The sequence below is a fragment of the Podarcis muralis genome, chromosome 9, assembly GCF_964188315.1.
Source record: "Podarcis muralis chromosome 9, rPodMur119.hap1.1, whole genome shotgun sequence".
Lineage (NCBI taxonomy): Eukaryota > Metazoa > Chordata > Lepidosauria > Squamata > Lacertidae > Podarcis > Podarcis muralis.
The window spans coordinates 54,944,683-54,970,004 of record NC_135663.1 but is presented as its reverse complement, the minus strand read 5'-3'; the positions used below and the strand labels follow the sequence as shown (position 1 = coordinate 54,970,004).

At 42.3% G+C, this 25,322-nt stretch overlaps 1 protein-coding gene across 11 annotated transcripts in view; it reads left to right on the top strand.

Moving 5' to 3' along the window:
* Nucleotides 1-281: 281 nt before the first annotated feature.
* The window catches only part of AASDH (aminoadipate-semialdehyde dehydrogenase), a 29,100-nt gene continuing 4,059 nt past the window's right edge, over nt 282-25,322 (top strand). The window contains exons 1-15 of one of the 11 annotated variants that reach the window (XM_028744850.2): nt 282-360; nt 846-1,032; nt 1,540-1,791; nt 4,792-4,912; nt 5,748-6,058; nt 9,126-9,318; nt 10,193-10,434; nt 11,441-11,547; nt 12,441-12,613; nt 13,955-14,147; nt 15,955-16,070; nt 19,342-20,104; nt 20,769-20,932; nt 21,570-21,695; nt 23,948-24,079. In XM_028744850.2, the coding sequence (XP_028600683.2) occupies nt 1,562-1,791; nt 4,792-4,912; nt 5,748-6,058; nt 9,126-9,318; nt 10,193-10,434; nt 11,441-11,547; nt 12,441-12,613; nt 13,955-14,147; nt 15,955-16,070; nt 19,342-20,104; nt 20,769-20,932; nt 21,570-21,695; nt 23,948-24,079 (2,871 nt within the window). In that variant the 5' untranslated portion in view covers nt 282-360; nt 846-1,032; nt 1,540-1,561. The other 10 variants (XM_028744848.2, XM_028744852.2, XM_028744849.2 and 7 more) reach the window with 10 other exon arrangements.

Here is a 25,322-nt window from a genome sequence, read left to right as displayed (position 1 = left end):
GGGAGGGGGCGGGGAAACGGGCGATGAGTGACGGCGTCTCGGTAAGATCGGTAGCAGCATCCGCCGCTACAACCCACGCTCTTCCTCAGAACGGTATGGCGTCACGCCCTCCCAGCCGCCAGGAAGGGGCGCGCCTTCACCCAATCAAACTGCGGCCTTCCCCCTCAATCAATCGCGAGACGCTGCCGCTGCGGAAGAATTCCAGTTCCGGCCTCGAGGACAGAAACTACCCCATCAGGGGAAAAACCGACCAATCGCGGCAGGGCCTATTAAGTACGGGGCGGGGCAGAGTTCTTGTAGTTCGGCGACGGAGCGATTGCAATGGCTTGCTGGGGCGGGGCGGGAAAGAGGAAGGAGCAGGTGGGTGCCCGCGCAGTTGCCATAGGAACGAAAGAGCAAATCGAGGGCCGGCCAATCCGTGTTACAGGCCGCATAATAAACGGTTCCCCGACGGCTTAGCGTTCACTCTGCGGCTGCCATCTTGTATTAAGCTGGTGATAGTGAAGGCGGCTCTATCGTTTTCTGAATGCTGCCGTTTCGCCGTGAGTAATAGGGAGAGGGAGCCTCCTGTAGGTCGAAGTTGTGCAGCTCCCCTCGCTCCCTTCTTGGCAAGAGAGTGGATGTCCTTTATAATCATACAATTGCGGAGTTGGAAAGGGACCAACTCTCTGCAACGCGGGACTCGAACCCATAACCCTTAGGAGTAAGAGTCTCATGCTATTACTGAGCTATCTTCCATGTTTTGTTTCTCTTTTTTAAACGACCAAACAAACTTGTGACTATTATTTGATGTACGGCTGCTAAAACGGTCTGGTGGTTACATGTTTTCCTGTTCTTTTCGACAGCTGCAGTTTCTTAGGAAGACACTACAGTGCAGTATTGTAAAACCTGTGAGATGGCAATGCCCACTGCTGCTGTGTACACACACCCCTTTGAAGAATTTACCAGGAGGAAATGCATCGTTGGCCTGAAAAACTTTCCCTACCACTGACATAATAGGACTGGACCAGCTGCCTCCAAACAAGTATCCAGGTGAAAGCATTTTGCAGCAGGTGAAACTTCTGGCAGCCACACATGGAGTTTTGGGCCTTTTACCCACAGCACCTCCTTGACTGAATTAATTGTTAATTTACATGGGTATCCCTTCCTTGGATTAAAAATGTGTCCCAGGTTGGAATAGGTTGAGGACTATTAGTTTAGGGTTTCATTTAAAATACCCTAGATATGTAGAGAGAAATGTTTGTATATGCATTTGTGAAAATGCTTATTTCTCTCTCTTAAAATTACAATATACCTTTCATGTTTTCTCCTTACTTGGAAGAATAGATCATATTTAAAACATCTCAACTGTTCATTCAGAACGGCAAAAATGTTGGAAGTGGAATTGGGATAATCATCAGAATTGATAAACGGGTATTATGTGTATTTTGTGAAACAAACATGCCTCCACATTCTTTCAAGTTTATGAGAGAGTGCTGTGTTTTACAAGGTTTTTTTAAAAAAATAAAAAATATTTAATTATTATTTCCTCTTTTACAGGTATGCAGTATAAATATTGGCAATGACTCTTCACGAGATTGTTCAGACTGCAGCCAGTTTATATCCTGAGAGAACAGCAGTATGCTTTGATGAATGCATTAATAAGGTTCCAGTTATCTACACTTACAAAACAGTTATTAACCTAGCCACAGAACTTACCGATTTCCTGAAGAAACATTGTAATTTCACCGAACGATTTGAAATAGGCCTCTACTGCTACCCAGGAATAAATCTGCCTTCTTGGATTATAGGGTATTATTTCTATACTTTGTTAATATATAAGTATAGCATGAGTACAAAATGTTATATATGCTATACTGTATATAGAATATGTTACAGTCACCGCATTAAGCCAGCTTAGTTTTTAAAACAATTGTCTGTTTGCATTACAGTGGGCTGGTGCACAGGATAAACTATGGTTTAAAGGTGAACGTGCAGTGGGCTGGTGCCCAGGATAAAATCTTGTACGCTTCACTTCTAATTTGTTAGTCTTTAAGGTGCGATATGACACTTCCTTGTTCTTTCATCAAGAGATTAATACAGTTGCCCCTCTAGAAATCCTATAAATGCTTACTCAGAAGAATGTCCCATTGAATTCAGTGGGACTTACTCTTAGAAAAGTGCTTACAGGATTTCACCTGAACCAAATCTCCACACCAGTTTAAGATTTGTTTTGTTCAGTAACTTAAGCCACTAGATGGAGTGATGAGCACACTGATGAACCAAACCCATTTGTCTTTAAAAATACTGGGCTTTTGTTACTTCAGGTAACTTTGCTCACCTAAAACTGCTATTAATTTGGTGGGACAGGATCCAAAAGGATGCACCCAAGGCCTTGGGCATACAGTAGAATTCTGTACCCCACCCCGTTATGAACAGTTACCTCCCCTACTGCATTTGAAATTTTTCAGTTTCGATATTAGCTTGCTGGATCATATGGGTGAAGCTGCCCACAAAACACAAGATTAGAGCTTAAGTATTATTGGTATCCATGTGCAATCATTTATAAAAGTGTGAAATTGAAGCAATTGTAGATAATGAGTTGTATTGGATTAAGTGATGCTCAGAGTAGATCCATTTAGACCAATGGATTTAAGTCATGACTAACTTAAATAGGTTGGTTTAGTGGGTTAGCTCAGAGTATGACTTAGTTGGGTGCAACCAACTTTTTATGTAAATCAGGACAGTAGTACCTTTAGGTATGAATTGCTTTGGAGAATTGTCTTAAGTAACATGTTCTCAGTTTTTTTTAGTGAAAGAAAAAGTTGCAGTTTGCTCCAATGCATCTAGGGTGGGGTAGATAGGTGTGTAAGCAGACAGTGACATGCACATCCCTTGTCAGGTTGGTGTGTGTGCTACACAGTTTATTGCACGTACACTGGTTTTGCATGTACAGTTCCAGGCTGAATCCAGCTTTTGGGGGTGAATGCACAGTTCCCCTCACTGTCTTTGGAACCAAAAGTACAGCTCATAACACTTGCTTAGAGATGGAGGGGGGAAAAATTGAATCCAGCCCACACTCTCCTCTTCCCACCAGATATCAGGTTGACATTGATATAAATATTGATTGGCAGGTAGTAATGCGGGTGGCACTGTGGGTAAAACCTCAGCGCCTAGAACTTGCCGATCGTCAGGTCGGCGGTTCAAATCCCCGCGGCGGGGTGCGCTCCCATTGCTCGGTCCCAGCGCCTGCCAACCTAGCAGTTCGAAAGCACCCCCGGGTGCAAGTAGATAAATAGGGACCGCTTACTAGCGGGAAGGTAAACGGCGTTTCTGTGTGCTGCGCTGGCTCGCCAGATGCAGCTTGTCACGCTGGCCACGTGACCCGGAAGTGTCTGCGGACAGCGCTGGCTCCCGGCCTATAGAGTGAGATGAGCGCACAACCCTAGAGTCTGGCAAGACTGGCCCGTACGGGCAGGGATACCTTTACCTTTACCTAATGCTCACTTCTGGATTTGAAGCATGGAATGTTAAACTAAGATGCTAGGATGATGTAACATAATTGGAGTAGTCTAGCTAGTTCGTTTTGCATTGCCAGCAGTTGACGCTAGCTTTTTAAAAAATTAATCATTGAGTAGGGTTTTTGGGAAATTCTATTTTGAAACACGGGTATATAAGAGATGGCTGAAATAATGATAGGTTATATTTATATACCTAGTTGATGTCTTGTTACTAGGTAAGCGATTCATGCTGTTCGCATGCTAATCTCACAACAAATGAAAATAGAATTATAATCTGTTTGGCATTTATGAGTCTCCTCCAAATGCATGCACCCATTGAGTTATTTATTGATAATGGCTTTCTTTCTGCCTTTAGGTCAATTGCAACAATCTTAGAAAAATCTGACATTTGTCATTTATGATGTATGTCATTCATTTTCACTTTGCCTGACAGAAAAGATCTGTGGAAATTTCCAAGTAGATTTCCTTACTCCTTTGGGGCAGGGGTTCTGTTCTGAGCCCCCCCCCCCCCACATGCTGGCAGAACCCACACAAAGCATTCTACCCCACTCCTGTTCTGCCCTTTTAGTGATATTTATGGGTAACTTCTGTGTTCAGTGCTGTGTGCAATTGCACGCCAATTGAGCACACGTCAGTCGGTCGTTGCCTGTACAATAAACTAAAGCCTGTGTCATATTACATACTTCCTATGCAAAGATTTGCACACCTTAGTCACAAAGGTTATGTGTGTTCAGGGGGAAGTCTAACACATGGAGCAGTTCCTGAAGGTCAAACTAGACATGAATAAATGCATGGAGGAGCTACTAATTATGTCAGAATTTCTTGGTTATTTAATAGTGTAGGAGGGGGTTTTTATTTGGCCCATGATACATGCTGAGGGGAAGTTTTGGTTTGTTGTCATTGGGAGATTCTCTCCCCCCCCCCCCCCTTTGCTAATTGCAGCATGGGGGAGAGATCAGTTATGGAAGTAAGGGGAAAACTTCGGCTCGCCGTGCTGTCCAGATAAAAATGATGAGTGTGTGCAATTTTTTAAACAAATACATCTGTATTTTTAAAGAAATACATCTGATGTAATTAGCAGTAATGCATTTGGCATCACATGTAGTTGGCCCTAAAAGTAATTGTTTCATTACGTTAGTAAACTCCAAATGCCATAACATCTAGCAAAAAGACTATTTTTAATGTAAACCTGTGAATATGTAGATTTTTCCGTTTGGGTTGTTGAGAATTTTTGCTAGAGTGTTTGCTAGAATTTAGAACGCTTGCTAAATTAAGTATTTTGTTTTGCTAGAATTCTCCAAGTGCCAGCTGCCTATTCCCCTATTGATCCAGATGCCCCTCCAAACTTGTCGGCATATTTTATGAAAAAGTGTAACTTCCAATATGTCCTTGTGGAGAAAGACAGAGTTGATGTAAGTGCAAAAGCTTTCAACATGTTTTAATTGGGATATTAAAATGAGATTTTGAATTACACCTCACCTTTCATTTATCAAACATACAGCTTAATATTGCATGTTTTATTAGAAATAATTCTGCTGAGTTCAGTGGGATGTACTCCTAAGTAAAAATCTTTGGGATAGTGATGGCATCAACGTGGATGACTTGCAAAGAGAATAAGACTATCAGTGACTACTAGTCTTAGTATACCTTGTGTTGTCGGTTGCATGCCTCTTTACACCAGTTTCTGGGAGAACTCTTTGTACAAGGAGGAAGACTACAGTTATGCTCAGTTCCTTCTCATTGGCTTCCCATAGGCACCTGGTTGGGCACTGTGAGAACAGAATTCTGGCCTAATTGGGTCTTTGGTCTGATCCCACAAGGTTCTTATTGCACTTGAATGCTTATTTGCTTAGTTTTAAAACCCAGTCACCTTCATTTTTATATGCAAACTTTGCATAATATATACACATTAATTTGTACATCTGTTTAGAAAATGAAAATTTGCCTGTTCAGGATGGAAAGAGTCAACAAAATTCAAAACCTTATTAAACTAGTATACCTGGAAGTAAATTCCATTGAACTCACTGGGCTGTAACAAACTCGTGGTTTGTCTACTTGTTGTAGAGTAGTTCTTAGGGTGCGCCCTTAGGGTTAAAATGTCTCATGCCTTTCAAGTCAGATTAGGTACCCCAAATTTCTTTTTACTTTAGAAAGGTTTTTATTTGTCATAGGAGTACACTATAGAGAAAATAACAACAGTATTTGCACACGAGTATTATTCAATTAAAACCAATTTTTCTCTTTCAGAAATTCACAGAAGCACATGGGCATCTGTTCTGCCATAATTCCTTTGTAATACCAAAAGTTGGTTTGATTCTTTTCCAGAGGAAAGGCAGTAATATTGAACATTTAAACAATAACAATGCAAGTTATGTAGTGCCAAGTGGCTTAGAGGCACGAGCCTTGGACCAGCTTGAGACAAAACCATTCAAAGACCTGCTGGATGTCAGACAGCAGCACTCCATAGCATATATTTTACATACATCTGGAACAACAGGGATCCCTAAAATTGTCAGGGTACCTCATAAATGTATACTGCCAAATATTCTTCATCTTCGGTAAGTGCTGTTTCCTAAAAAACCTTTCATAGACTTTTAAAAATAAAGGTGACTAGCTAGAGGCCAGGTTATTTATTTATTTGCTTTCATTTACAGTGGTACCTTGGGTTACATATGCTTCAGGTTACAGACTCCACTAACCCAGAAATAGTATCTTGGGTTAAGAACTTCGCTTCAGGATGAGAACAGAAATCATGCGGCGGCAGCGGGAGGTCCCATTAGCTAAAGTGGTGCTTCAGGTTAAGAACAATTTCCAGGTTAAGAACAGACCTCCGGAACAAATTAAGTATGTAACCAGAGGTACCACTGTATAGCCTGTCTTCCTTTTCACGGGATCAAAGTCAGCATACCTGATGACTTTCTGCCATAGCTGTCACCAAAATTTGCTTGTAGTAAATATTCAGAATTCAGAACTTGTATCAGAATAACACCATGTTTTTTGCCTGACTTCATTTAACTCTAGGTTTGTTTTTTAAATGAGTTTGGTGGTAGTTTGTGTGTGCTCTGATAGCATGCTTGTAATTAATATTTAACATTGTCAGGGTGATGAAAGTTTGGCATATTTTGGACATAATATATATATGTGCATACTGAATAGAAAGTGCCATTGAGTTCAGTGGGTCTTACTGTCAGGGAATTGGCTATGGGATTGCAGTATAAGTGACAGGTATCAAAATGTACATCTGTACAAACATAATGGCCCAGTTCACACTTAGACTAAACCACAGTTTATGTGGAAGACCCTCCATGAATTCTAATGACCTGTTGGACTCACTCCACCACACAGCAAGAAGGAGAGAACTTAATTTTGCTATCAAAGAATCTCTGCTTAGCAAGTATTAACCAGGGATTTGGTTTAAAACAAGCAGTAGTTAAGTGTTAAGCAAGTAAACTTCAAACCATGGATAATGAAATGGACTTTTTTCAGTAACCATTATAGTTTAAGTAAAAATCATTGGTTCATATGTAATGTTACGCCAAATTCTTTAAAAGTGAAACAAAATACTGTAGAAGACCTCATTGCACAGGGGGAGGTGGGAGTGATGATTTGATCAGGCTCATGCAAACTCATCTACATAGCACCAAACCATAGTTAAGTGTTATGTGCAAGCCTCAGCCGTTGATTTATTTGTGATGGTATGGTATGCTTGAACATTGCAAGAGTAAAACTATTGCAACTTCATACGCCTTGCAACAAATGTTGAGTTTCAGATCTGATGTCTCATTTGAGTACAGATTTTCCCAGGAGAACCCTGTGTCTGCTGTTGGTTGATTTCCAAGTCCCCTTCAGTTTGACAAGGCTGTTAGAGAAATTGATAATAAATGAAATATGAGCTCCGACAGGAATATGAACCTCTTTTTAAAAAATGAATTGTCAGAAATTATTAGGAAGATTCCTTGTTCTTCTTTTTGTGGGCTTGTGTTTTTTACTTCCTTGATCAGCAGATGTGTTGGGGGGAAGAGACAACTGAAGATCCCAAATAATACAGTTGTATCACCCAAGCAATGCAGATACTTCATAGACTGGTGTCTCTTGGGGCTGGTTCACACAATATTCATCACTTTATCCCACCAAGATTTAATACTACAAGCAGAATTCCATCACCTCTAATGCTGTGCTTTTGAAAGACGTTAGTTGGCAGTAATCGAGTGTAAAAAAACAAAACCAAACCAAGTGATGGATGGGTGAAACATCCCCTGGAAAACTGGGAATTTTTTTGGTACAGTATTTCAGCTAGTTATTTAGCTGCATCTGCAATTTGCAGAGTAAGAAGTAAATATCTATTGTTGTTTTTGAAGGTAGATAATCTTGGCATGTTGCTTTCATATAAATCACAACCTATCTTTTAAAGATGTTTCTAATTGTCTTTAAAACTTTTATCTTTCCCCTCATCAACAGAATTTTTGTTTTTCAAGAGCTTTGTTGTAATTCCAGTTGATTGTTTGGATGCACTGCTTTCATAACAGAAATAATAAACCATATGTTTCTTATGGGTGAATTAAGCCATTAAGCCATTTTGAGTTCTTTAAAAAAATGAAAAAGCACAGGCAGCCTTGAAGAAACACTTTAGTTTTTGTATTCTTTTCTTCATTTCAGTTTATTTCCTAACATGGTACTCATTATTTTTCTTCCTTATCTGCTTGACCTAGTTTTTATTTTGGACCATTAAGAATATTTTAGATGTAATCCAGCAATATTAGGTGCTTTTAGGTTTCATTTATTTTTCTCCCCTTCAAATACATGGAATTTGAAAGTGCTCGGCTGTGGCTGGACTGTACCCTACAGCAGTCGATTGTGCCCTGCCTTTTGTGATAGCAGCATTTCAGGATCTGCCACAATCACATAGAAAGTTGGCTGAGCTGAGGGTTTGCTGGGTGAGGCCACAGATTTGCTTTACCTGCCCACAGCCCCTCTCCCCAGGCACTTTTCCCCAAATGAGTTCTCTGATACCAGATGCAACTATGACTAAGGGGGAAAAAAGCTTTGGGGGTGGGGAGTAACTACAAGGAGACAAGCTATTGGGACAGGAAGAATTTGACTGCAGCCACCCACCATGTCCCTTTTAAATTAACCTCATTCTGTGCTGGGTTTGTTTAATTTTACAACATTTTATTGTGCTTTGGGACTTTCCTGCAATTAAAGTAAAATCAATTGCAAACCTTCCAGTTTCATGTTGAGGTTCTTTAAAACGAAGCCTAGGAAACATTCTAGGTTATAGAAAATAATTATTCAAGCTTGACAGATTTTAAACAAAGATATATCCTGTCAGAGCTCGAGAACAAGAAGACCTAAGGGAGAGAGAAAACTGGACCCACAGAATAATTGAATATTCCAGGTGGAGGAAATGAAAGTGGCTAGGGGGCAGTCGAGCATTGTCAACTTGTCATGCCCTCTTATATTGGTGGGAGGGGGTGTCATTGGCCTGTTTGATGCCTGCATGATTCTGTACATCTCCATTGTTAGATATGTGTGTGTGGGGGGGTGTCTATCTGTGAAAGTGCTAGTTTTGGATTCCAAAATGCATGCGATGGTTGAAGAGGTATTTGTGTGTCTTTTTTTCTTTAGAGATGTATTTAAGGTTACACCAGATGATACAGTGTTTATGGCCTCTCCCCTGACATTTGATCCATCTGTAATTGAGCTGTTCATTGCTCTGGCAAGTGGGGCTTCCCTGCTTATAGTTCCTAACCTGATTAAAATGATGCCACAGGAGTTGTCTGAGGCTCTTTTTCAGCACCACAGAGTGTCTGTATTACAGGTAAGATATGAGAAGTGCTGACCGTTTGCTCTGAATGCTGCTTCTGCACAACACTGGAATACAATGATGATCAGTCAGTACAGTCATTTTGTCTTCTGTGCATTTTTAAATCTCTCAATGAAAATGTGCAGTAACTGAAAAATGAGACTGACATTTTAAGGATCATTAGGAAAAGGATGGGGGTGGGTGGGGGCAATGTGTTTGTTTTTCCAAGTGTAGCTTCTGTCAGTGTTCCACTTGAGCTTTAGACTCAGTTGGCCTGCTTTTATTAAATGAGTAAAAAAAATTAAAAATAAAAATAATCAGCATGTTGCTTCCAAGTAAATATTATGGATTTGAGCTATATGTGTACTTAGGATATATGCAACCTTTGTTTACAGCTTCTTAAAATTTGGACATTGACTCATAGAATAGTCACTGAGTAATTTCTGTTTGCAGAGTTTCTGCTTAGGGTTGTCTCAGAGAGAAAAGAGGCCATTTAGCCATGGCTTGTCTTCCAGCAGTGGATTAAAGCCCTATCACTCATTGTGAGCATCATGAGACAGTGTCCAGGTGTCCAGATGTTGAGAACCTAGTCTGTATGACCATAGTCTTTAACTAGCAGAACCAGTAATGGGTTCTCAGTAGCCACACAACTGATCCTGTTGATTTCTCTTTTCATCCAACATTAATAGTTTCCAAGCAGCACAAAGTACATAGAAAGTTACAGTGCTGACATTCTCACTTAGAGGGGCCCTAAGTCTGCTGCAGTCTAAATTCTGTCCACAAGGCTTCTAGTTGCCTGTTTCTGCTGTATATGGTAGTACAAGTAACAGAAATAGATTTTGGTGGATGGCAGATGCTTATCTGGAAACTTATTTTCTATAATGCATAGGCTACACCCACACTTCTGCGCAGATTTGGAGTTCAGCGCATTAAATCAACAGTGTTGTCTGCTGATACGTCCTTGCGAATCTTAGCTCTCGGTGGAGAAGCGTTTCCTGGACTGAACGTGCTAAGAAGCTGGAGAGGAAAGGGAAACAAAACACACGTGTTTAATATCTATGGTATTACAGAAGTTTCCTGCTGGGCCACATGCTACAAGGTTCCCGAGGAGGTTTTTAGTTCTGATCACCGGTAGGAAATGTCATTCTGTTTTGCTGCCTGCATGCACACTTTGGTTGATGAATAAATGATAAAAAGCTTAGTAGTACAAATCCTCTGTAGATGGAATGATCTTAGTGGATTTCTGTGGGTGTTTGATATGAGAGTGAGTTTCAAAGGCAGGCCTTTTAACATTTGGATAAAATGACCTTAAAGAAGTAGTCACGTTTTGAATAGTACTTGTGTTGCATTTTTAATCTTAAGAAATAATTCACATGAGCTCAGGCATCTGTCAGAAGTGGTTGTTGGCGTATTTCTTTTTCCAGAGATGCTTTCTAACATCTACATGATGTTTGCGCTGGGATGTCATCAACATGCAGATGAGACATAGTTTTGCAACACTTTTCCACCTAATCCCAGGGAGGCAGTGGAAAATCTGAACAGATGTCTGGGGGCTAGATTGGGGTACATGACAATGAATAAGTTGAAAATTGAACCAGACAAGTGCCTCAGGTTGGGAAATATGCAACTCTGACTGGTGGTCTGGGACAGAGTTGCATTCCTCCAAGAGGGCCAAGTATTTAGTTTGGGAGTACTCCTAGATTCTTCACTTTCAATGTTATATTTAAGAACTTCTCTCCCTGTCTCCTACGCCTTCTCAACACTGGCTCCGGCCTGGCGGAATGCTCTGTCTCATGAGACCAGGGCCCTGAGGGATCTGATTTCTTTCTGCAGGGCCCGTAATACAGAGTTGTTCTGCCTGGCCTTTGGCTTAGAATCAGTTTGATTGTCTCCCCCTCTTTCTTTTTCCTTTCTCCTCCTATGAAGAGATTGCACCCTAATGTTTTAACGTTGTACCTTAATCTTTTAAATTGTATTTTAATCAACTTGTTTTTATTATTGGTTGTTAGCTGCCCTGAGCCCGATCTTGGCTGGGGAGGGCGGGGTATAAATAAAAAATTATTATTATTATTATTATTATTATTATTATTATTATTATTATTATTATCACTTTTCCCTTTTTTCTCCTTGGTTTTAGATTTGATTCCCTTGTACCACTGGGAACCCCACTGTCTGGAACAATCGTTGAAGTCAAAGATGCTAATGGTTCTGCCGTTCTAGAAGGTGAAGGTCAAGTGTTCATAGGTGATTTTCTATCTAATATTTTTAATTATAGAGTTCACTACCTGAAGGTGTGGTGAAAGTCATGGGCTTAAATGGTCCTTTAAAAGGATTAGACAAATCTATCAACAGTTGCTGGTCATGATAGCTACTTTGAACCCCCATATTCAAAAACAGTATGCTGGAGAAGAGTGGGCAAGCAGGCTGTTCCCATCATGCGCTGTACCCTGCTGGATCAAACCAGCGGTACATCTAGACCAGCATTCTGTTCTCACCATGGCAAATCTGACCAGTTGCCTAGGGGAAGCCATAAACAGCACTCTCCTGTAAAAAAGTTTCTGACTTCCTGGAGGCATTCAGTTGACCAGCACTATAAACAAGATGCTGGACTTTTCCTCTGATCCAGCGGGGCTTTTATTTTATTATTAACTGCGTTTAGAACTTCTGGGAACAACCCTGTGATTTTATTTACTGGTGACTTGGAGCCTTTGAATAACATAGATAGTGGTGCTTTGAAGCAGATTGGCATTCGTTTTAAAAAATAGTTTTTTGTCTGAACTAGCATGTTATCTCCTGTTCTTGTTAGCTGGGCATAACATACTGGCACATCCAAATTAAAAGGTGGTATTTTTGGTTGTCATTATCCTAAGACAACTTTTTAACGACAGCATCAGCCAAATTTTAAATAATTGGGCAGGATGTTGCTTTTCGTATCCATTCTAGTCACCTAGTGTAAATGTTTCAGATTTTCAGTATTTGATTTTTTTGAAAAACTGCACCTTCCCCCATCTGGATGGCATATCTGTTGTTTTCTTTTTCTTTTTTCTTTTGTTACCTGCTCTTTAGCCATCTTTCTGGCTCTTGATGTCTGCTTGTGGACCACTTTGGTCTTCTCTTCATGATCTTTTTTTGAACAGGAGGTGAGGAACGTGTCTGCTTTCTTGATGATGAAGTAACACTACCTAAGGGCACAATGAGAGCAACTGGAGACTTTGTAAGAGTAAAGGATACCGAAATGTTCTTCTTGGGGCGGAAGGACAATCAAATTAAACGTCATGGCAAGCGCCTCAGTATTGAATATGTACAGCAGGTAATGTAATAAATAACTAACTATCAAAGTTCTTAGGTAGACTGAGAGAGCCTGGTCATGATCTTTGTCCTGTTAATCTCATTTCTGGAGTACTGCAATGAACTCTACATAGGGCTACCCTTGAAGACTGTCCGAAATAGGCAACTGGAGCAGCAAGATTGTTGTACAAGATGGAATCGTGACATATTTCCTGGGGATTAGTTCCTTTTGATGGTCTTTCCCCAGTTCGTAATTCATGTGGACACACTGGACAGCAAAACGGGGCAAGAGACTTGATTGAAAGGGTTCCCTCTAGACAATAGGGTTCCCCAAGATATGCAAGAAAATCCTGCCTTTAAAAATCTAGACCCCATTCCCATACCAACTCTGGCGGGGAATGAGGGCTGCACATGCATACTACCTTTATTCTGCCTTTGAATGTTGATAACATAGAGTAACATACAGGCACAAACCCTCTGATAGCCATGGCATTGAAGAGGAGCAAGCAGTCTGCTTTCAGAAGGTGGCACATGGCCTTGTAGCTGGCTTCATAGATACCCCACTGAAGACTTTCTGCTTGAGCCCTGTGCTTCTTGTGTTGCTAGTGGGAAGGCTGTTGTCTTTGTCTTCTCTACTCTACTCATCCCTCTCTATTTTTTTGTACATCCGTATTTGTGCTTTTCTGAAATAGCATTGAGCATTCAGTAACTCTTATTTGATTGCTATCGATTCAATACCTTCTTTTCACGGTGTAGAATATTGTTCTACAGAAGATGCCCAATAGAAGATGCATTTGGAAGCTCTAAAATTATTCTCTCTGGTTAATAGTAGCCTAGACTCCCCCCCCCCCCCCGAAAGATAGTTATTTCAGCCATACTGGAAAAAGCAAACAATACTCAAAGCCAACAGTATTTATTTACTTTCCATTCACATCATGTGATAGGAATTTGTGATATGACTATCTCATGATTAAAATATTTGTATTCATTGCCAGTGTTGTTCTCTCCCCACCTCCCCTGCCTTTCTCTGTAGCTGACAAATAGCTACCTTTCAAGCATTCTGTGTAAGTGGAATATTTATAGACTCCTACACGAATAGAGGTTTAATAAAAAGTGCTTATGCATCTCTCATTGTCTAGGTCCAGCAGTGCAATAACATCCACCAAGCTTTTCAAATTACTTATTCTGCTCGTTCTTCAGTGCAGTAATTTTTATGGTCACTAAATTAGATTTGAATTATAAAATGAAGAAAGAGTTGAGGGAAATAGAGGCATCTGATTTACTTCCGTTATATTGTTGCTTGTAGTTGTAGTTTTCTGTAATTGTTGCTAGATTAAGCCAGAGTAATCAATTTATTTTTCAGATTGCGGAAGGCTACTGTCAAGTGGAAACATGTGCTGTGATATGGTATCAACAGGAAAAATTGCTTCTGTTCGTTGTGCCCAAAGGCAATTTTAAAAAAAGAGACATTTTAAAGAAACTCCAGGAATGTCTTCCTAGCCATGCAGTCCCAGATGAGGTTTTGCTGATTGACACTTTACCATTCACATCACATGGTAAGATAAATTATATTTAAATAAATGTCCTTAATAATTTATATTAAGCACTCTTCCATTTTAAAAATCAGCTCAAATTGAAAGTATATTATTTAAAAACGTATGCAGGACCGATGCAATCAATCAATCAAACCTTTATTGCATTAGCATACAGCCGTAGCAGGATAAGACAAAAATACTAGAGACAAGCAACCAAACAAAATTCAAAGTGATATTACTGGCGTTATGACATTTAAATTACCCTAAGACAATAATATAAAGATTTGGTTGCTAGCGCCAGGAAACTAAAATGCAGATGTATATAAAGCATATCATGGCCCAAAATAGGCTCGGCGCATTAGGTTAATAAGGTAATAAAAAGAATTAAAACAGGTCCAGGTCTAGGACACACTACCCAGTCAGAGTAGCCCTGAGTTTCAAAGCCTGCACTATAAAGATTGCCACCCCACGTGAAATTTGGGGATTTGCGTCCACAAGAAGCGATTTCAAACAGTCTTCCTTAGATGTGATGGTGGACGGGATCAAGAGGAGGAGCTTAGTTCTTATTGGCTCATAAATGGGGCAGTAGAAAAAGAAATGTATGAAGTCCTCTACTTCATTCATTGTGCATGGACATAGACGCTGAGTAATAGGGGTCTTAGAGTAAATCCCCTGCAAGAAGGCCGTGGGTATAGAATGGAAACAGGCCATGGTAAACGCTCTTCTCAAATTGGGCTCCGTCAGATCTATCAAGTAGTTGGCAAGTGATCTTACCACTTTCACTTTAGGGAGCCACATGGAGAGGCGAGCTGTGGTGGACTGTGCCCGGTCCATGGCCTCGTCTCTTGTAAGAATCCAGGCCCGGATTTTATGTTGGTCCCAAGATGACAGTGTGTCAAGATCTGGGAGGGAGTAGCGTGCAGTAATAGTCTCCATGGCCTTGGACCATTTGTTGCTATGAGAACAAGTTAGGACCGATGCAGTGCAAACATCCACACATACCAAGTTCTGAAAGTCTGAAAAACACACACACAAAAAGGTCTAAACATGACAGCAACGATTACATAGAAATCTCACTTGTCAGGTCTCCTTGGGGAGTCTGTCCTATAATTGCAGTGTAACTTTGCAAGCAGTATACGTATATGTTGTATTTAAGTGTTGTGGAGAAGCCAAATGTGTCAAATTCTTTAGTGAATCTCAGCAAAAGCAGAACCATTCTCAGAGCTTTAATTTTCCTTTTTCTTGGAGCAACAGACACACAAGAAACAGTTTTGACACTCTCAGAACTGGTTTGCCACACAGATTGAAGGACAAGCTATATGTAAAGCTTCACTAAACACATAGAGCTAGCCTGAATTGTGATGGGTGGTGGTCTATGCATACCTACACATCTCCTTCAGCCTCCCCATCATCATCACCACCACCCCACTCCTCCTCCATCAGGCATGGATTGCATTAGGAAAGAAACTCCCATGGGCATTAATGTGAGGTTTTTTCTCTAATGCTTATTGTCATGCTGGGAGGTGAGAGTTGAGGATTTGTTTACCAAGATCATAACTGAGGTTGGAAGACTTAAACCTCCAGCAATGCTGTGCTTCCAGTGACTTTCATTCCCCTTGCATTGCTTCTGAAATTTTATTTTAAAAATACACACAGCATGATTGCTAAAGTAGGTAACGTAATGTGTACTTCGTCCTTGAGGTCTGCGTTGTAGTAAAATAGATGTGCATGCCTATTTGTACCTAATGAAACTTCGAGCCTTACCAAATATGTTGAAATCCTTACCTTTCATATAATTTTTTAAAAAATACTTTTCTTTTGTATAAAGGCAAAATGGATGTGTCTGAGCTGAGCAGGATTTACAGCAGCCATTTGAACTCTAGAAGGAGTGACAGTAAGCTGAAGGAGAATGAATTGTGGGAGAGATTGCAGCATTTATGGAAGGTAGTGTTTTAAGCTACATCTGTATCATAGCAATTGAGTTTCCATACGTGTTAGGAATGCGGGAGAGGAATATAGTCTAAATATTTTTTGGCATGTGCAGCATATACTACAAATCCCTACATTAATTTGGTGTTTTACTACAGCTTTGCAATAATTTACGGTATATGGAAACAATTATCCCTCTCCCCTACTCACCCTCCTGGAAGGCTTAAATGTTGGTAAACAACTGTAGCAAACAGATTGGCTTGCTGCCATCTAATCTATCAAAACTTTCAGAAAACCATTTCCTAAACTAAAAGAACTATATCAGTACTTGCCAACTGGGAGTAAATGGAGCATGGATATATATATATATATATATATATATATATATATATATATATATGCAGGTTTTGGTGTCCTCGGGTGTCTTCCCGTGTAAAAGTTGGGGTGTCTAGGCGACGTTTCGACGAGGTCTCACTCGTCATCTTCAGGCTGGTGCTTTCGGCTTCTTGTTACTGGAACAGAGCAGGATCTCAGTGTTTGAGTTCCTATAAATACTGTTGAGGAGGTGTGGTGTATAGCCTCCAATGTTCTGGGCAGAGAGGAAGTTCCCAGGCTAGTGTGCCTTTTCTTCTTTTGTTCCTTAATTGCTTGAGGGATATCTTGAGTGATTTCTTGAGTGATATCCTGAGTACCACTTAGGTGGGTCATTAGGTGTGGATTAGTTGCTAAAGCCTTTGTGTCTTGACCTCTTGAACTTTGTGAAGAGTTTTTCTGAGAAGATGGCTGTACTGCACTTAGTTGTGCTCTGGCTTGGCTTCGTGTATAGGGGCGAGCTGTGGTTTTGTGGCCTGTGCCAGCCAGATCTGTGTAGGGATTGCAGGGGGGTGCAGCATCCGGAGGTGTCACCATGGTTTGGCTACTGGATGGTGTCTGTAATTTATCTGTGGAGAGGGTCTGGGTTTGGGTCTGGTGTGGTTGATTGGTGATGGCGTTCTGTGTGCCTCTGGATCTGGTGTCAGTTTTTGTGGGGAGGGCTAATTTCCAGATGTCTGGCAAGCGGGATGTGTCGTCACGCTTGTTCATGTTGTGAGGGTGTTTCTCTATCTCGATGGCTTCCATGATTATTCTCTTGTGGTGATGTTCCATGTTAGAGAGCAATTTGGAATCTGCAAAATTAATTTCGTGTCCTGTTTCTTTCATGTGTTGGAAAAGAGAGGAAGTTTCATGTGTTGGAAAAGAGAGGAAGTTGATATAAGGAAGGAGGGCCATGCCATTGTTTTCTTCTGTGTCTTGGTTTTTGGGGGGTGTTTCTTTTTGGATTAGCTTCGTAACCCTGTTTTGCTGGTATCCATTGGCAATTAACACATTTGAGAGATTCTGTAACTCAGTTGTCAAGTGGTCTTATATCAAGGGCACTACAGATAAAATTAGCAAAATCCTCCATAAACACAATATCAAAACAGCCTTTTGCGCCAACCAAAAAATAGCCAATATCCTCAGAAACCCCAAGGATAAAATCCAGTTGGAAAACCAAGGGGTCTATGAAATACCCTGCAAAGTCTGCCCAGCCACGTACATTGGACAAACAAACAGACGAATAAATGCACGTATCGCAGAACACAAGAATGCCGTCAAAAAAGAAGAAAAAACTTCCTCTCTTTTCCAACACATGAAAGAAACAGGACACGAAATTAATTTTGCAGATTCCAAATTGCTCTCTAACATGGAACATCACCACAAGAGAATAATCATGGAAGCCATCGAGATAGAGAAACACCCTCACAACATGAACAAGCGTGACGACACATCCCGCTTGCCAGACATCTGGAAATTAGCCCTCCCCACAAAAACTGACACCAGATCCAGAGGCACACAGAACGCCATCACCAATCAACCACACCAGACCCAAACCCAGACCCTCTCCACAGATAAATTACAGACACCATCCAGTAGCCAAACCATGGTGACACCTCCGGATGCTGCACCCCCCTGCAATCCCTACACAGATCTGGCTGGCACAGGCCACAAAACCACAGCTCGCCCCTATACACGAAGCCAAGCCAGAGCACAACTAAGTGCAGTACAGCCATCTTCTCAGAAAAACTCTTCACAAAGTTCAAGAGGTCAAGACACAAAGGCTTTAGCAACTAATCCACACCTAATGACCCACCTAAGTGGTACTCAGGATATCACTCAAGAAATCACTCAAGATATCCCTCAAGCAATTAAGGAACAAAAGAAGAAAAGGCACACTAGCCTGGGAACTTCCTCTCTGCCCAGAACATTGGAGGCTATACACCACACCTCCTCAACAGTATTTATAGGAACTCAAACACTGAGATCCTGCTCTGTTCCAGTAACAAGAAGCCGAAAGCACCTGCCTGAAGATGACGAGTGAGACCTCGTCGAAACGTCGCCTAGACACCCCAACTTTTACACGGGAAGACACCCGAGGACACCAAAACCTGCATTCCTGTACCCGTGAAAATCTACGAAAGCATATATATATATATATATATATATATATATATATATATATAGCCATTATGTAGTGTTTCATAATATATTTAGGTTCTAATTTTGATGAGCTGGAGTTGCATACAGATGAACATATTTTTTACCCTGTGTTTCTTAAGATGTGTACACACAGTTTGATTATATTGTTCTGTTCCAGCAGATGCCCCTGGCTAAGTTGAGACCCCAGACCCAGGTTGTTGGCATAAACTGAGCACAGAGAAAGGGTCTCCTTATTTCAGTGTAAGAGAAAAGGGGCAATAATAATTGCTTCCTTTTCCTTTCGTCCCAACAAGTTTTGCCCTGTTTTATAGAAAAAAATCTGGAGTGAGCCAAGATTTCGGGTTGTATCCAATGTTATTCATACTGAAATTAATGGGCAGAACTTAATTGGATAATCAATTTTAGTTTGACTGGCCAGCTACTTTGATCATTGTTTTGTATTCTTTTTATATTGTTTTATGCTTTATTGTAGACCACCTTCATATTGCAGTATATAAAAGGCAATGTAAACACTTTTATTAAAATAAAATAAAAAGGACTTCATTCCTACATGGGCAACCTTTCAGGGGCAACGTGCCAGTACTGAACAAAGCAAAACAGAAGTAGAAGTGGGCAGAACCATTGGTACAAAATGCTGCCTTCCAGCTGTGCCAAAGCCAAAGGTTTTTATGCACGCACCCACACCGCTCCATCAGGGCAAGCAAAGAGGCATGATCAAAGTCAAAAGTGTGTGCGTTACATGTTTTGCTTCTTCCTTTCACCCCCCTAGGCTGTTCTGAATTTCCCAGATGAATCCGCAAGCATTTTAAAAGAGTCACGGTTTTTGCACAGTGGCGGGGATTCCTTAAAATCATTACAGTTCCATGATGAAATTGAACATATGGTAGGCAAGCCTGTCCCTGGCCTCCTGGAAATTATTCTCAGTAGATCCATTGAAGAGGTCTACAGACATATCTTAAAAACAGTTTTCCCAAGCGAAAACCTGAAATTAAGCTGTAACAATGCTGTAAAAAGAAAGCTGAGTGAAAGCAGCAGAGAGGAGCCCAGTAAAAAGTATGTGCAGCTAAAACCTGAAAGATCCCCAGTAGCTGAATCAAATATTGTTGGATTTACTGCCGTGACCCGAGGAAACCGGTTGTTGTCTATGGGTGACCCCTTGAAGAACCACAGTAATACAGAGCAAGCAGGAGAGAGCGAAGTTTTGCCAAGTGTGCGGGATAAAACAATTGTCAGCAGTGCAAATGTGGCAGAAGATGATTCTATACTAAACACTCCTGTACATGAGAATCTTGGGCAAACGGCTGAAAAGTTAATGTTGCATCTCAGATGGAAGTCAGACCTGGGCAAATGTGTGGATGCATCTCCACTAGTTGTCACCGAAAAATTATCTGCCTTTGTGTATATTGGATCGCATTCTCACGTGATTCAAGCAATTGACCTATATTCAGGAAAAGTCGAGTGGGAGAGAAACCTTGCAGATCGCATTGAGTCGTCCGCCTGTGTATCTAGGTGCGGAAACTTCCTTGTTGTTGGTACGTATTTACCGCTTTTCTCTTTCCTTTGGCATTCTAAGCGAGGGGTGGCTAACCCTCAGCCTGCAGGTCTTACCTGCTCCCCCAAGCAATTTTGTTCCTTTTGTCCCCCAATTTTGTCCCTCGGGGCCTTAGGCAGTGGTAGAAACAAAACAAGAAAAGACATGGTGCTGGTTGATCATTTGATCAGCGGGGAGGGGGCAATTACAAACAGATCAGGTCAGGTGTCCTGTATATTTGTGTACAAGGCGGTGGTGTGGCTATACCTACTTTTAGCTACACCCATCATTGTCCAAGAGTGAATAAGGTCCATGGGCCAAAAGAGTTTAGCCACTGCTCTTCTAATCAAAACTTACAGCAACTGAACAACTAGTGATTTTTTAAGACCGCTTCATAGTTCAGTAGCTGATTTAGTTCTTTTTTTATTCTAATAAATAAATGTGGGATGTACCATGGGCTAGTAGTTTTCTCAGCATATGAAAAGCAGTGCCCATCAATGGAGACAAGTTTATAAAGAATCCCACGGAAGTTTTGAATGGACTTCCTGTATTTGAATGAATGATAAGCATGTAAGGACTTCAAAAATTCAGTATTTTTGTGGACAGTTAAATAATTCAGTGCCTATCCAAATATATCTGCTTTCTGTGGCTGTGATTATCTGCAGGATGTTATAATGGGTTGGTATATGTCCTCAGAAGGAGTGATGGAGAAAGACACTGGACATTTGCGACGGAGGATGCTGTGAAAAGTTCTCCAGCTGTGGATCCTTCCACAGGAGTAGTCTTCATTGGATCTCATGACCGTCATGTGTACGCTTTAGATATTTATGTAAGTAGTCATGAATGTTTGGCCAATAAGAAATAATGAAAATGCCTCCTATATCGATATAGCGCAAAGCAAGTCCCTTTGATTTTAGTGGAGCTTTTAGGTAATTTAGAATTGCAGTCTTAACGCAAGTTAGTAAAATGTAGCGCAAGCTCTGTAAGAAACTGAAAGCTACAAAGCGTCAGCTGTTATGGGCTTTTAAAAATCCCAGTTAGTTAGACCTGCTTTAAATGTGGTCGGCTTATTTGCTGCTTACAACCCTCACACTGTAGCCATTTAAAGTTCTTACCACACCACTATTTCCATAATTGTTGCCACTCAACAGAATCGGTATGGCATGCAACACCACCCCTTTTTAGCTGAACAGTTAGCAGTTATCTGCCTGCTGCTGCTGAATGTGTCTAATGCTGTTTATGAGGTAGAACTGTGAACCCCATATTTTTGTTCTGAATAGTAATAATGAACTGGTTGCAACTTTGGGTATAAGTATCATCCCAATTAAGCACAAAGATTCTTCCACAGTGGAACACAGGATAACACTCTACCAGTTTGCAGAATTTTGAAACCGTGTATTGCACTTTAACATTTAGTTGAGCAATGGAATCATTAACTTGCATTTGTTTTTCTGTTATGCTGACAGAGGAAAGAGTGTGTCTGGAAATTACACTGTGAAGCTGGAGCTGTATTCTCCTCTCCTCACCTAAATCTGTTACCACATCACCTGTATATTGCTACACTTGGAGGGCTGCTGCTAGCTGTAAATCCGGTATGTAACTTTATTGCTGTTTATGGTCCAGAAATAATACAAATGGAGAATTAAGAACTCAGGGTGGGGAGAGGTAATAGTAGTAGCTTGGGAGTAGCTTGGGAGACAGTGAGATGAGAGAAATAACCCAGAGGGAGCCTCCATACTGTTTTGATAACGCATGTTGTGTTAGCATACACTCACCACAAGAAACACCATCACAAACAGAACTTCTTTGGGAATCAAAAAGCTACTTTTTTGTTTAATTCCATTGGCTTAGTTCAGAACCATTTCCCTTCTTGTATAGTTATGTGATTTATAAGGTGGTGACAAGTTTAACTGTGGCCAGTTTCTTCAGCAACATATATTTCTAGTACAGGAGAACCATCCCTAATTGCTTAACTTGATTGATTGCATTGCCTTGTTTCAGTTGTATGTTCTTCCCATTTTATGGCAGAATATGTACCTTGGGGCCTGTGAAGTCGGGAAACACGGAGAGCTGTGCTAGTTCACTTGTTACTGCATTTGTCACTTATACCTCATAATGTTAGTGACATTACTTCTACAGTGGTGCCTCGCAAGATGAAATTAATTCGTTCCGCAAGTTTTTTCTTCTTGCGAGTTTTTCGTCTTGCGAAGCACGGTTTCCCATAGGAATGCATTGAAAATCAATTAATGCGTTCCTAGGGAAACCGCCTTCAGACCAGGTCCGGGGACAGTCTGTCCCCCGACCTCTTCTGAAGGCTGGGGGGGGGGGGGGACAAGGGCTTCTGAAGGCTGGGGGGGGGGCTGGGGGGGAACAAGGGCTTCGCTGCCGACCCCCAGCATTTTAAAATCTCACCGGGACACGGGGAGATTTTAAAATGCTGGGGGTCAGCAGCGAACGCTTCGCTGATCCCGGGACGGCAGACAGCTCTGCGCCGGCATCCAGAGCGGGGCAGGACTTAGCGCCCCGCTCGGGATGGCGGCACACATCTGCCTGCAGTCCCGGGACAGCAGACAGCTCTGCGCTGGCATCCAGAGCGGGGCGGGACTTAGCGCCCCGCTCGGGATGGCGGCACAGATCTGCCTGCAGTCCCGGGACGGCAGACAGCTCTGCGCTGGCATCCAGAGCGGGGCGGGACTTAGCGCCCCGCTCGGGATGGTGGCGCAGATCTGCCTGCAGTCCTGGGACTGCAGGCAGCTTTGCGCGGCCATCTGTAGCGGGGCGGGCTTCGCCCCCGGCTCCCGATGGCCACGCAGAGCTGCGCTGATCCCGGGACGGCAGACAGCTCTGCGCCGCCATCCCGAGCGCGGCGGGACTTAGCGCCCCGCTCGGGATGGTGGCGCAGATCTGCCTGCAGTCCCGGGATGGCAGGCAGCTTTGCGCGGCCATCTGTAGCGGGGCGGGCTTCGCCCCCGGCTCCCGATGGCCGCGCAGAGCTGCGCTGATCCCGGCACGGCAGACAGCTCTGCGCCGCCATCCCGAGCGGGGCGGGACTTAGTGCCCCGCTCGGGATGGTGGCGCAGATCTGCCTGCAGTCCCGGGACGGCAGACAGCTCTGCGCTGGCATCCAGAGCGGGGCGGGACTTAGCGCCCCGCTCGGGATGGTGGCGCAGATCTGCCTGCAGTCCCGGGACTGCAGGCAGCTTTGCGCGGCCATCTGTAGCGGGGCGGGCTTCGCCCCCGGCTCCCGATGGCCGCGCAGAGCTGCGCTGATCCCGGCACGGCAGACAGCTCTGCGCCGCCATCCCGAGCGGGGCGGGACTTCTCTGCTGTCCCGGGGAGATTTTAAAATGCTGGGGGTCGGCAGTCTCCGCTGTACCGGGAAGGCAGGCGGGGGGGAGCAAAGACTTTTGCCCCCCGCCGGCCTTCAGAAGAGGTCCAGGACCTCTTCTGAAGGCCGGCTGTGGGCGAAAGTCTTTGCTCCCGACCGCCAGCAATTTAAAACAGGTCCCCGGAGATTTCCCTATGGGCTTTCGTCTTGCGAAGCAAGCCCATAGGGAAATTCGTCTTGCGAAGCGCCTCCGAAACAGAAAACCCTTTCGTCTTGCGGGTTTTCCGTCTTGCGAGGCATTCGTCTTGCGGGGTACCACTGTAATTCCAATCCATTTGGAATTTAAGTAATGAAGTCTCTTCATTATAGGAGCAGTTACTCAGATGCTAAAGGAAGAATGTTCTCTCATTTTCCTAGTATCAGATACTTCTATGTCTTTGGCCAGCTGCTTCATTTTCCCATTAGCTGAAGCTCTGGGATGCACTAAAACAATGCATTTCACGCATGCATTTTCAGATTACGGGGAACGCAATCTGGAAGAGCTTTTGCGGAAAACCTATCTTCTCATCACCACATTGCAACAAGGACTTTGTATGTGTAGGATGTGTGGATGGAAATTTATATTGCTTTAGCCACTTTGGAGAAAAGGTAAGCACCTGTCTTTATTAACTCAATTCACTCCTTATAGCATCCATAACTGGCCCAAAGGAGCTTGTGTTAAGTAAATCTGTTTTTCACAAGTTAAGAAGGAAGAAGAGTCACAATGGAACAGAGAAAAGGTCTGTCTAGTCCAGCATCCTGTTTAACACAGGGGCCAGGCATGTCTGCTATTGCCTTCATGTCATTTTTGCACCAAAGTGCATCACATTACTAAGGATTGGGAAGTTTTGGCCCACAAGCCAAATGTGGTCCACCAGTTACTTCCATAGAGCCCACAGCTGGTGCAGGTTATCACCACCGTTGGAGCAGGTTCAGACAAATTCCTCCTTCTGGCAGTGGAGCCCAGTAGCATTTCTAGCAGGAAGAACTTGATACAGTGGGGATCATTGGAATGCCCTTGAAAGCACAATGCAGGCTAGCTTATAGCCTGCCTGATATGCATCTCCAAAGGTATTCTCAAGTGGGCTCCTGTCTGAGGATGGAAGCCTTGGAAAGATGAGATCAGCTGGGGGACATTGCTGGAAGCTGCTCCATACTTTTTCTTGAAAGTTGATGTATGCAGTATCTTCCAGACTAGAGCTGGAAAATTCCAGGAAGTTAGTGAGACAGGACTTACCTTTGCAGAAGCCACGTGATTATTCAAAACCCACAGTGCAGTCATATACATGTCTACCCAGAGGCAAGTCCCATTGCATTCAGTGGGGCCTTTTCCAGGTAAATCTGTATAGGATTGCACACTTGATAATGCTTTCTACCAGTTTACTAGAGCTGATAGTGGTAACCTAAGTGGATTATCATTTCAGTATCTTTCTAGTCCATAAGACTGTTCTGCTTTAACCTTTGATTTTAATACCTAAATATGTATTTATAAGCATAATTTATCTCAACATGTGCATTTTGATACTTCTTTGAGCCAAAGACTGTTATAACTTTGAGAAGTCTCTTTACATACATGTTGAGTTCGTAAGCGCCGTCTTCGCTGTTTCTAGTCAGTTCAACACTTGCATCTCACCCAAAGTCCTTGGGTCCACCTAGGATTTACTATAAGGTCAAGTCCCTAGTTCTTGGTTCCAAGACCAACTTGTTCTAGGACATCTAGAAAATTTCCCTTAGTCATATCTGGAACATGCATCTACCCAGTTTGTGTGAGTTATCCATAGCTACAGCATTTCTTCCTTGATTTTGCTCTCAAGATCACTCTGGGCATTGTGCTTAGTGGGGGTGAGAGGAT